Below are 12,097 nucleotides of genomic sequence, written 5' to 3' on the forward strand. Positions count from 1 at the left end.
AAACAAGACGTCACGAACAATCAAAATGGACGTACAAAATACAAAAAATATAAAAAATATATACACACAGGTATCAGCCAGGCGAGATGTTTTTTAACGTTTCAGTGAAAATACATGTGATTTTTAAATTTCACATTTAAATATTTATTTATTTTGTTTAAGTCAATGCTACATTTATATAGTCTTTGTTTTGTTATTTTTTTTTCAACATAATGGAGGTTTTTTTTCATCAAAAAGTATGGACACAAACCTGAACAGATTCCCATACTTCCACACATACATACATAGAGGAGAAACATATTCACATATTAAGACACTTTATATTACTGAGCATTAAACAAACCAGTCCAGAACATATCTAATGCCAAAAAGTCTGAGGGCATATCTGCTTGCTTTTATGGACAGATAAACCGGTTTTTGTGTCACCTCATGTAAACATTAAATCCTGTTTGCTAAAAATCCTTATCATCACAGATTTGAAAAAAGCCATAAACAAGCAGTTGGAAAGAACAAGAAAGACACAAGCTGGTAGAAACTGGTGAATAAGTGTACACGTCAACAGCCAATCCTCGCATCAGGAACAGGATGACCTCATTAGCCTCACTGCTTCTCTTCATCCACTTCAAGTTGGAGACGCAAGGCGACCCGCTGGGCGAGCTCCAGGTCGCCTTGTACTTCCTGCCTGGTCTTCAGTTGATCGACGACCTTGTGTCTGACCCCAAGGTCAGCCACAGCTGTCTGAACCAGCTGCAGACGAGTTTCTCTGAGGGAACGCCTCAGCTTGGCCCGCCGGTTCTGAAACCAGATCTGAGAGAGAAAGAGAGGAAAAGAGAGGAAATAAGATTCTTGAATTTCCCTCGGGATCAATAAAGTATCTATCTATCTATCTATCTATCTAATTGTCTTTTTTTTAATCCCATGCATTCTTCTTTCGAATTCTGACTCTGATTTGCAAAACCTGGTGCCAAAAGCTGGTACCCACAATGCAACCCTCCCATGCCTCCCATGCCGTTTTGCTATTGAATGCTCTTTTTTTGGTCACGTTATCGGCTTCTGCCGGACTGGACTGGTGGACAGTATTTTAATCAAAGCACTAGATGGTAGCATAAAAGAGCTTGTTGATAACAAATACATTAGACTTAAGTTAATGTTAACGAAGTTCAACAGACTGAAAGTTGACCACAGCGTCCTTTGGACACCCATTTTGTTGCACTGGATGGTAGAAGTAATATCCTGTTGGTATGGTTTGTTAACGTACTTTTATGGATGGAAACATTTCCCCCTAAAATCAGCCTGACATATCTGGCTGATTTTGATTTCCACTGGATTTTAACATTATGTTCTTTGGGTTTAAACAGAGTTTGTAATGACTAATCTTAATTTCAGAATCAGTTTTGAGTAAAGTTCTCAGCGTGTGCTCTCTGAACCTGAATTCGGTCTTCGTCCAGGTCGAGTTTCCCAGCCAGCTGCTCCCTCAGCTGAATACCTGGATAACAGTTCACCTGAAACACCGTCTCCAGCACATTCACCTGCACACACACACACACACACACACACACATAAAGACAGGGAGAGATTAACAGACAAACCTGTTTTTGTCTTCAGTGTTAAATACTGAACTCAGTACCTGAACTCTTAGGATTGATTTGTCTGGATGGACACACTGATTGATTGGTCACCTGGCTGCTGGTGAAGGCCGTTCGTGGTCTGCGTCCGATGTACCAGTTTGATGACGGCACGGGAGACTGCAGCTGCTGAGGATGATGATGATGTTGTTGATAACAGTGTTGTTGTTTAGAGCACATACTGTTTCCTGTGTTCTTCTCTGCTTCCATCTCTGGATTCACAGGAAAGACAGAAAAGACGAGAAAATAACACATTGTACACATTTCAGAATTAACATGTGAAAGACATAAAGAAAGAAGATGAAAGAATATGTTAGGTATAAATCAGCTATAAAATTTGGATGTTATATCCTAGATCATAGATTTCATACATATAGTCAAAATGTGAATATGGTGTATTGCTGGGATTATTAGAAAACTGGTTGGATTTTTACTTTATAATTGTCTATTATGCGCTTCATTCTTCAGTTAAGTTTATGACATGTTGATATTTTAATTTTTGCTTAGTTTACATTTCAGTTAAATTTGATTTTGCTCAACAGGAATGTGATCAATCGATCAGAAGACAGAGAAACTGAATCAACAAGAGTTTATTTAGAGGGTTCCTTTAATTCCCCATAACAAATAAACAAATATTTAAATATTTATTTCAAGAACCTGCAAAATAACTGATGATTTGTTTTTTAGTGCAATTGAATTGAATTGAATTGAATTTTTAAAGAAAGCAATAAATTGTTCCAAATCAAAATCCTGATTGAAACATTTTCAGGCACCTAAAAAATTACAAACAAATAAATAAAAAAAATTAGAGAAACTGAGGAAATGTTAAGCTCAGTCAAATATTTATACATACAAAAGTTTCTTATATGAAAGCAACTTTCGCTTTGAAAAGATTTTGTATGAGCCTTTTTTTACATGCTGTTGTGACAGTTACAGTACTGTGTGAGTTATGTGGTGCTCTGTCACACACATTTATATCAAACTAAATGGTGTTGATGTTTATTAATTTAAAATGCATTAAATTCCCATTTTATTTTCTCATCTACTGCAGCACAATCATTTAGATGAGACAGAAAACAATCAACTAAATGGCATTTAAACATTGTAAATACAAGACAACAAGGAAATATGAGTCAGTTCTATAATTCCACTGCTGTATATATATTTTTTTAGCCCTTTAGTAGAAAGCACACAATTTATATCAGGCTGACAGTTTGTGCTTCATCAGAAACAGACAAAGAGTTTGTTTGCTCCTCACCTGCCCAGGGTCGGTGGAGTTTGAGGCAGGTTTCAGGTCTTCCCAGCTCCAAACCCAGAATCCGCTGGATGGAAAACGCTGGCCTGCTTTCTTCTGTCACAGCAGCCAGAGTGGACGCCATAATGATTGATCTGATTGATCGATGAATAAACAGCCCTGAGAGCAGGAACACCTCGACGGCACGTTAACAAAACTCCTGACAACAAGAAAACAAATTATTCCATAAGTGACTTTCTCTTTCACTATAAACTTACTAAAGTTTGCGTGCTGCGGACGTGTGGGCTAAAATCAACCGAGACGGTGAACGGATGAGGCACATGTGAAGCAACAGGAATCCAAACTGCCGGCTTAAATGGGAGTGGAGGATTTACACTGGCCACCAATTAGAATTAAGAAGTGGTTTTCCATGTGAATGAGGTTCCCTGAGGTTCCATACAGCAGCTAATCTCTGCTGTGTGAGTGTTACTGAGGGACAGGATATTTAAATTTTCAGTTTACTTAGTTTCACAGTCAAACTCCACGACTCTGCAAAAAGAGAGTGTTTGTAAACTTTGCAGCTTGTGTGTGAGCATGTGTGTGTCAGTGTCAGGTTTTCCCTCATGCAATACACTGTTAGTGCGAGATTAGGTTGAGTAGCCTTTTTAAAAACTGTCACCAGTGTCACACAAACACAAAGCATAATTGTGCCCTTTTCTTCTGAATTACCAAAGTAGAAAATCAGTTTAGTTTTCACACTAAAAATACGTCCTTCTCTCTGCTCCAAGTCTGTGACGGAGTTTAATCTAATAATAATAATAATGGTAATGATGGCAGTTGTAATGATCCGGTGAGATCCACTAATGCTATTAGCCTAATCTGTGTGTGTTGTGATGCAGATGAGTCTTGTAGTGACTGAATGCAGGTTGAAGCAGCAGGGAGGAAAACCTTTTAAGAACCAGATTAGCTCCTAATGAAGGCCTGAAGCAGCTTTAAACCAACAGCACACTTGTTTATTTAACACCTCAGTGAAAGGCCGGACTGATGTGAGGATGTGATGACTACAGGCAGAGAGGAAGGAATTTTAAACTCAGTATCACTGATGGGATATTTCAACATTTAGGGAAACAGACTTACTCAAGAACGAAATAAGAAGATTGTTGCTCTCATGTCTGCACATTAAAATTAAATTAGCTTAGTTCATCTTAGTTGTAAGACTAACAGTGGGACTCGGCTAGCTTGGCTTTGTCCAAAGCTGAAAAACACACCAAACACATTTATAAAGCTCAAAACAGAAAACAGTTTATCCAAAACAATGATAAGACATTGTGTTTGTGAGCATGTTAGCATACTGACGTTAGCATGTCTCTTCATAAGCCTCATTAGCCTCATAAAGCTTGTAGCTTGTCTCAGCGACTGCTGGCGGTGAATAAATGCTATAATCCATCCGTCCAGTACTTTGAGAGGGTGCAGTTCCTACATCTGTTTGTTGTGTTGTTTGCCAAGAAATAATTTACTCCACAAACTACAAACGGTAATTTTTATCATTCTATTTAAACAGAAGACACCATGTTATGACCGTTTCAGTGGTATTGGCAGGCAGCTGATTCTCCCGGTTCCCAGTCATTGTGTTAAGGCTGGCATATATGTTATTTCATACTAAGTAGCATGACAGTAATTTAAGTTTAGTACAAAACTTTCCAGCCTTATAATAAAACTAGTCAGTGGTTTAGTTAACTTTCTGAAAATGGCAGAGCTACAGCACTCTGACTGTCCATTAAGCAGAGCAGTTTTCTTGACATACATCAGATGCTGAGCCACTGCATCCCTATTGGCACACTTACTTAGTAGTAAAAGTAAAACTCATATAAAGAGAAAGAAAGACTAACATCATTTCAAAGTATTGATGCTCCAGTGATGATGGACATGAGTTTTGGGTACTCAGGGAGATCGTTTGTAGGAAAGACCACAATGGTTTTCTGGACTTGGGGTTGGGGACCTCAGACATTTGAAAAGAGCTCAGAGAAGAACCACAGTTCCTTCACTTTCAGCCAGCTGAGAAGGTTTGGGAATCTGATCAGGATGCCTCACTTTGCGGGTCTTCCTGGCACATCCAACCAAGGGAAAACCCTGAATATGCTGCAGGTATTCCATCTGATGCCCTGATCACACCTCAGGATCTCTCAGGAGGACCTGAAGGACTTTCCGATGTCAAAATTTGTGCAGCTGCGGCTGATCATTTCTATAATTTTCCAAATAATCATTATTCACACTCACTTCACACAGTAATTGGCAAGGTATGTGATGGTATAAAAGAAGATTGAGGCTCTGAGCAGAGAGATAGCAGCTCTTTCAGACACAAACCACAGAGGACGAGCTGAGAGACAAGGCAGCAGTGAAAAGAGTCCAGCAGCGCCCCCTGCTGGATGATCCAGAACTCATCTCAGGAGCTCTGATTGACGTGGCCAAACATCTGGAACAAGATGAAGGAGGTGGTCTCCTACACTCCTGTGATTCTGGATCCAAACAGTCCTCATCTAAAACTCATTCTGATCAGTGCTAGATATGGATAAAGACAAAAGATTGCTGACAATCCAGGCTCTGAGGGCTTTGACTCAGGGACTCACAGCTGGGATGGTGAAGCTGAGTCTGTCCAGCAGAAGGGAGAACACGCGTTTCGTATAGAGAACAGGGTACTCTGATATCAAATACAAAGCACACTCCTCATCAGATCCCTCCACAGTTTGGGTGCCAGAGTATATCTCACACACTCTTTTAAATCCCCAATTGCATGTGGATTAACTATTCCTGTCACTTTAGCATCTAACTTTAACAGCACAAGTCTGTTGTTTTTCTTCTGAAAACTTTGTTCATCAAATAAACTGAATTATTGAGCATTAAAGTTCTTGACCTTTGAAACAGTCACAGTCTTCATGCTGGCAGAAACTGGAAAACAGAGAAATAAGAGTAATTTCCCACACGTTCAGAGGATCACTGAAGTTCCTCTATGGAGGTCAACAAACCATAACCTCATAAGAACATTTGTTCGTTCACCAGTTTATTAAATATTTACATAACAAAGTGTAGATGCAGATTCTACAATCCTGAAAGAAACGATCAGATAAACACACACAGCATTAGAAAGGTCAGTGTGAGAGTGTGTGTGTGCGTGTGCAGCAACTCTACCTGAAAACAAAACAAACCACCACACAGAAAAGTTTACGATAATTTATTTTGTACAGTTAAACGAGGTTCAGAGGCTGCATGTGGAGAGGACAGTGAAGGATGGATTTACACACACCCAGGATGTTACAAACTCTGAGGGCAACCATTTCTCAGCACTTGTGTGGTTATTGAGTATCTTACAAAGATGGACGATCAATCAGCTCATCAGTCAGTTGTGACAGAGTCTGATACGAGATGTCACGACGTGAACTGCTACCAGCAATGACTCGATGCAGATGAACAAAAATTTTGAGGATGCATTCAAGGACACCACAACTCTCTGACACATATAAGATTCCAGATATAGAAAAAATCTCACAAACGTATTTCTATCATGCCAACCACTAGGATAAAGGCATTTTTCTGTATCAATAAACATAAAGGTGTGCATGTAATACGCCTTTATTTCTCTACCCCCTCTCAGAAAGGCATGTGTGTCTGCCAGTTGTTCTGTGTCCATATGATCATGGTGCTTGCGAGCGTTGTGGGGTCATTGAACGCAGCTCTCTGGTAGATTTTTAAGCCCAGGTAGGGGTGTGTTTGTTTCCGTTTACTTGGGTGGCCTATAGGCGATCTTCCTGCTCTTCAGCACGGACCACCTGTGCCTCTTCAGGTAGTAGAGCATAGGGATGATGATGGCCGAGCCCAAAATCAACTGAAAAATAATGAGAATTGGAAGATTAATCTAGTGACAAGCTTCATGTTACACCCTGTTTCAACTTGTTCCTATCCAGGAATGTGACATTAAACCAGTTCTCATTTTCAGTATCAGGTATTAAAAAAGTGTTGTTTTGGTATTTGCACTTAAATTGAGGTATAATTGGAGAGATGATACACAGCCCAAATGCAGTCTGGTGTGTGTGTGTGTGTGTGTGTGTGTGTGTTGTACCTTGAGTCCCATGCGTTTGCGTTGGTCGTGCTCTGGCTCGGCAGCCCACCTCAAGAAAGTACACACGTCTTTAGCAACCTGGCTCATGGTGGCAGGTGTTCCTATGGCAACAGACACACAACAACCATCAGCACAAGGATGTTTACTCCACCACACTGCAAGGCCTTCTCCTCAACACAGCAGCTGAACAGCTTAAACTACCAGGGTGGAAGTTCTGTTTCTTTCTTTTACATAGTATATTAAATAAAGTATTTCTACCTTGAAGCACACTATTCAAGCTGAGGCATTGCACTAAAATGCATCAAGGCCTCACTTAAACAGGTTTAAAAAAATCATGTGGCCATCTCAACTGAGTAAGAAGTAAACAACTTGAACATACAACAACTCTTTCACCCTATTTTCAGAAGGCTGACATCTGACAAGGAGCTGCACAGACAGCTCAACTGACCAAGTCATTACTTTATAGTCTCCAAACCATCACACAGACAGGTTAATGACAACAGAAGTCAGTTAAAAACATTAAGCAAAAACCAACTGAGAGGGCATTGCAGCATCCAGATGATCTACAGCATGCACACAAGGCTAAAGGAGCAAGAGAATGAAAACAGTGCATTGCATCAAGAATCATTTTGAATGGCAAGAAGGCAAGCGGGAAATTTGTTTGGCAAGCAGGAAATTTGATCATTTGTTCACTGCTGTTTTGTTTCTCTTTCTAATGTATTTTGACAAACTGATAATTTGAATTATTCAAAACATATGAAGCGGTTCCTTCACGCTGCTCACTGTTTGCTATTGGGACCAATCAACCAAGCCAAATTAAGCACACATATGCACAGCATCTCTACTCACCGTCATCATACTCCAGAATTTCGTTGTAGATGGGCGGGGCCATGCCGATGGCCTGGCCGGGGAAGTATGGGTTGTAGTAGAGTCCCTCTCTCACCGTCACTCCTGCTGGGGGTTCGCAGTATCCCGTCAACAGGCTGAACACGTAGTCCTCTCCTCCATGTCTAAGGGAATACAACAAGTGAATACCAAAGATTTGCAAGTTTAAGCTTATATGGGGGCTTTGAGATTATAACTGTGCAGGTTTTGTGTTAGTCTGAAGGTACCTGGCATTGACAATGTAGCTGAGGTCTGGAGGCAGGGCTCCGTTGTTGGCTGCCCGGGCTGCTTCAGCATTGGGGTATGGCTTCGGGAAGTAGTCCGACAGCTTGCCTGGCCGGGTGAACATCTCACCATTCTCATCAGGACCATCCACAACCTCAATCTGAGCAAGACACACAAGACAACTTTAAAGAACGTGAAAAAGTAACCCAAAACAATGACCGTGTTTACTGTAGAATACTTAGAAATGTGATCAATTTCAAACTGTTCTGCCTCAGACTCCTTGACTCAACTCTTTTACTTTATTATTTTTCATTTATTTAGATCCCCATTTTATGCTCACACAGACACACACAACCTCACCTCCTCAGCAAGGACTTTGACCTCAGCCTCTGTGTGTGACACTCCCACCAGATTTCGGAAGGCCAGGTACTCCATACTGTGGCAGGCTGAGCACACCTGCTTATACACCTGGTATCCACGACGAACGCTGCATGGGAAGCAACAGATTTAGGGTAAAAAGGTGGTCATCTTCTACAAAATGTAAGGGTAAAGCTGCCAAAACACAGCAGACTTTAAATCAATTTTAAACAAAACAGTATAGAAAGATAAATTATGATCAAAAACAAAAAACAAACTGCCTCATAACTCATTAAATATTTGCAAAGCAGAGGCTTTATTCTTTTGAAATCCAGCAGTGTTTCCACTGTTCCATGTTTGCCTGCCAGCACTCTTCTTCTGCCCTGCTTTGATGGTACATTGTAGCTTGTATCGGTATGTTACTGCCACATGTAGATTGGCAGATCAGAATAAAGTGTCCCTAGTGGTGGCAGAATTTTTAGAACTAGTACTAGTTTTTATCATTTTAAGTCAATTTCTTCTCATTGACTGTTTCGATAACTTAGGGTGAATGTGTATGCGTGTGTGTGTGTGTGTATCATCACACCTAGCGTGGTCCAGAGAGGACAGAAATCCACCATGGCTCCAGGGGTAGTTTGGTGGGTGCAGCTCCAGGTCAGAGGCCTTGACAGCTTGCTGCAGCATCAGAGCGAGTCCTGCCCCACCGGCGGTGACCACACCTAGTGTTGTCAGGGCAACCTTTTTGTTCCGCGGAAGGCTGGCGAAGGACATCTTGGCCTGCGGAGGAAAAACAACACAGTACCTGTTAAAATAATTCCAGCGCAACAACATAGATCAACAAACAAATGAGCGATCTGCTGGACTAATTTCATAGATTGATATCCTTCAACTGAGGAATCCTCTTTCTGTTCTAAAATCTGGGTCAACATGTACAAATCTTCAAAGATTTCATAAAATCTTCTCAAATTTTGACTCAGGAGTATAAATGCTGTCAGCAAGCAGGGTTTTATTCCATCAGCATCGGTTGATTAATTTCTTTAATAAACAATTTGTTTGCTTGCAACATAAAGTTCATCATTTGCCTTTGCTAGTAGTATGCACGCCGGTCGTCCTTATGAAACAGCCCCTGCAACTGCTTTTATAACCAGGCAGCCGGTGTCACATGACAGCATCCCTGCATCCTTCATTATGCACACACAAATACACATGAATCTCAATCACCAACTTGAAAGTATGCTGTACTTAGTAAGGGCTCCTAGTTAAAAACATGGAACTTAAATGGTGGGAAGTGACATCTACCAGCAAACAAGTTATATATCATTTAAACGTCCCATATGTCAGTATGTAAGTATCTAGTAGCCAACAGATTAAGACGCATATCCTGATTAATTAGAAGGAAATCAGCAGATTAATCAATAGTGAAACTACTGTTAGTTAAGTGTTAGTTAAAACAAGAGAGGAATACCACTTGCTCTGGGTAAGTTCATAGCTTCATGCTGACCAGTTTAACTCAGCCAGGTCACGACTGATGTGACGGACATTTGACTTAATGTGTTTCTCTACCTCACTGGGAGTCAGCAAAGACATGCCGGGGACAGTTCAAGACAGTCTCAGAACTCTCACAAATGTCAGCTAGCTAACAGATCAAGGGGACCGCAGTAAACGGTTAAAGACTGCTACCTTCACCGGAAGTCCTTACAGTCCTTGAAATGCTAACTCGTTAGCAAACTGACTAGCTCAGCTACTATATCTGTTTTTGTGTCACACAGAAGGCAATGAGACTCGTGACAGAACTGAAACAATTACAAACACAACGAACACACGCTGCGGTGTGCAGATCCGCGTTACGTTAACTGAGGCAAAAGTTTCTTTTTAGTCAAGCTGTCCATTCGCCGGGTGGTTGACACAGAATCATGGGTTAGCTAACCGGTTAGCTTGCTACACATTGCGATCGGTACTACGTTTAGAGATACGTGTCGTGTATTTTAGCAGTTATGAACGTCACGTTTGCCTCTACATGTCATTGATGACAAAATAACAGATGAGCGGAGACTACAGGCGTTGGCAAAACCCTGAAAATATGTGGGAACACGAGTGACCTTGTCTCACCCCCCTTACAGCAACCGGGCTAACATTAGCTCGATACCAGGGCATCCTGCAGGAACGTTTTCCTGTTAAATTTTTGTTATAAACACACTATGACCTGGGTGACAAATACAGTGCTCATCTATCGACCTACCATCGGGGTCTTGATAGTTTTCGGCGTGCTGAGGAGACCCCTACAACTCCCCGATAGCACCACGACTCGTAACGCCGCCATCTTGTCTGCAGTTCTCCGAGCTGAAGGGAGCTGCCTGGACCAGCGTCGACCCACACACGGAATCTTTCCGGTCAGAACTTTCAAAATAAAAACAACCAGCGTGAAGTGCGTTATATTGTACACACACACAAGTTAGTTACTTGGGACCTCCCTCTCCACAACTGTCAGAATAAAGTCACTTAAGCGTAGGCTCATTCTCATCACATGAAAAATACAACACCAATGCACGCACTGTAATGAACACGGAAATTCACTACAACACCATAAAACATTCACCTAATATCTATAACATCACAGCCCCCGAGCATCTCAAGGACCACAAAGGTCTCAGGGAGGGCACACCAGATTACATCTATAGCTACTAAATTGTGCTTGCTCATGTTTTATTATCACCACTACAGCTAGGTGGTGAATTGGTATAACAATATATTAACACACTATAGCGTGAAAACATTATCCTATTAAAGCATATTTTTAATGCAACGTCTACCGGTAGATGCTTTTTTAGGTTTATGTTTATTTTTATTTTATGTATATCTTATATTTATATTTCTTATATTTTTTATTCTTGTTATCTTAAATATTTCTGGTCCTCTTATACCAGCGCTGTTCTTGTACCCCACTGCTGCAACGCTGCAATTTCCCTTTTGTAGAACAAATAAAGTTTGTCCTACAAAAGTATAAATTCTACCTGTCACCGTATAAAATGTGTCTGCATTGAACCAGGAGACTAACTAAAGGAAAGTTACAGGACTTGTGCTCACCACGACTCTTGAGATAAATTGACTGAGAAAATTGAGCATATAATCTTTAATAATACACAGTTTGTACATTATGCTTCTCGTTGCTCTGACATATCACGTCTTGTGTAAAACATTTTCACTCACAATATCAGCTCTTATTTTGAAGGTAGCCCTCGTATATCAACCGGAACTACATAGCCGGCTGGCTATTCTGTGCTAACTTGGCGCGAACCTTACACAACCTGGACTTGCACAACCGTTTTTTTCGCATTGTTTAGTAACATTTTGCAAAGGTCAAAACACGTTTGTAGACCAACAACATTTTTATCCTCGAATCCATCTAAATTCGACGTCTGGGTGATTTTGTGGAACTGAGAAGAAAATCTCCATCTGTGGAGCAGCTTCGCGACTCCGCGACGTTAACGTTTGACATAACGTTGCAGAGTTGCTGCCAAAAGCGAACGTAACTCTTCAGTAACACGATCTTACTTATGAAATCCGTCTGTATGGGGCCCAGCTTAATGCCATCGTTTGCTATTTCAGGCTGTCACATCCTTGGACAAGGGGACATGAGGACAAGAGCGTGTCTTTCAG

The 12,097-nt window shown here is 40.9% G+C and overlaps 2 protein-coding genes across 2 annotated transcripts; both read right to left on the reverse strand.

The window, feature by feature from the left end:
- Positions 1-244: 244 nt before the first annotated feature.
- hesx1 (HESX homeobox 1) lies at positions 245-3,380 on the reverse strand. The gene is made up of 4 exons (XM_046385330.1): positions 2,884-3,380; positions 1,680-1,837; positions 1,428-1,529; positions 245-807 (listed from the first exon to the last, which is right to left on the reverse strand). Exons 1-4 carry the CDS (start codon positions 3,002-3,004, stop codon positions 601-603), a joined length of 588 nt encoding a protein of 195 aa, XP_046241286.1. The 5' UTR covers positions 3,005-3,380; the 3' UTR covers positions 245-600.
- A 2,693-nt stretch (positions 3,381-6,073) lies between these two features.
- Positions 6,074-10,837, reverse strand: LOC124056974 (cytochrome c1, heme protein, mitochondrial). The gene is made up of 7 exons (XM_046384972.1): positions 10,680-10,837; positions 9,027-9,217; positions 8,444-8,570; positions 8,086-8,243; positions 7,823-7,983; positions 6,974-7,074; positions 6,074-6,739 (listed from the first exon to the last, which is right to left on the reverse strand). The coding sequence occupies exons 1-7, from the start codon at positions 10,758-10,760 to the stop codon at positions 6,635-6,637; spliced, it is 924 nt and encodes a 307-aa protein (XP_046240928.1). The 5' UTR covers positions 10,761-10,837; the 3' UTR covers positions 6,074-6,634.
- Between the last annotated feature and the right edge of the window lie 1,260 nt (positions 10,838-12,097).

The sequence above is a fragment of the Scatophagus argus genome, chromosome 3, assembly GCF_020382885.2.
Source record: "Scatophagus argus isolate fScaArg1 chromosome 3, fScaArg1.pri, whole genome shotgun sequence".
Lineage (NCBI taxonomy): Eukaryota > Metazoa > Chordata > Actinopteri > Scatophagidae > Scatophagus > Scatophagus argus.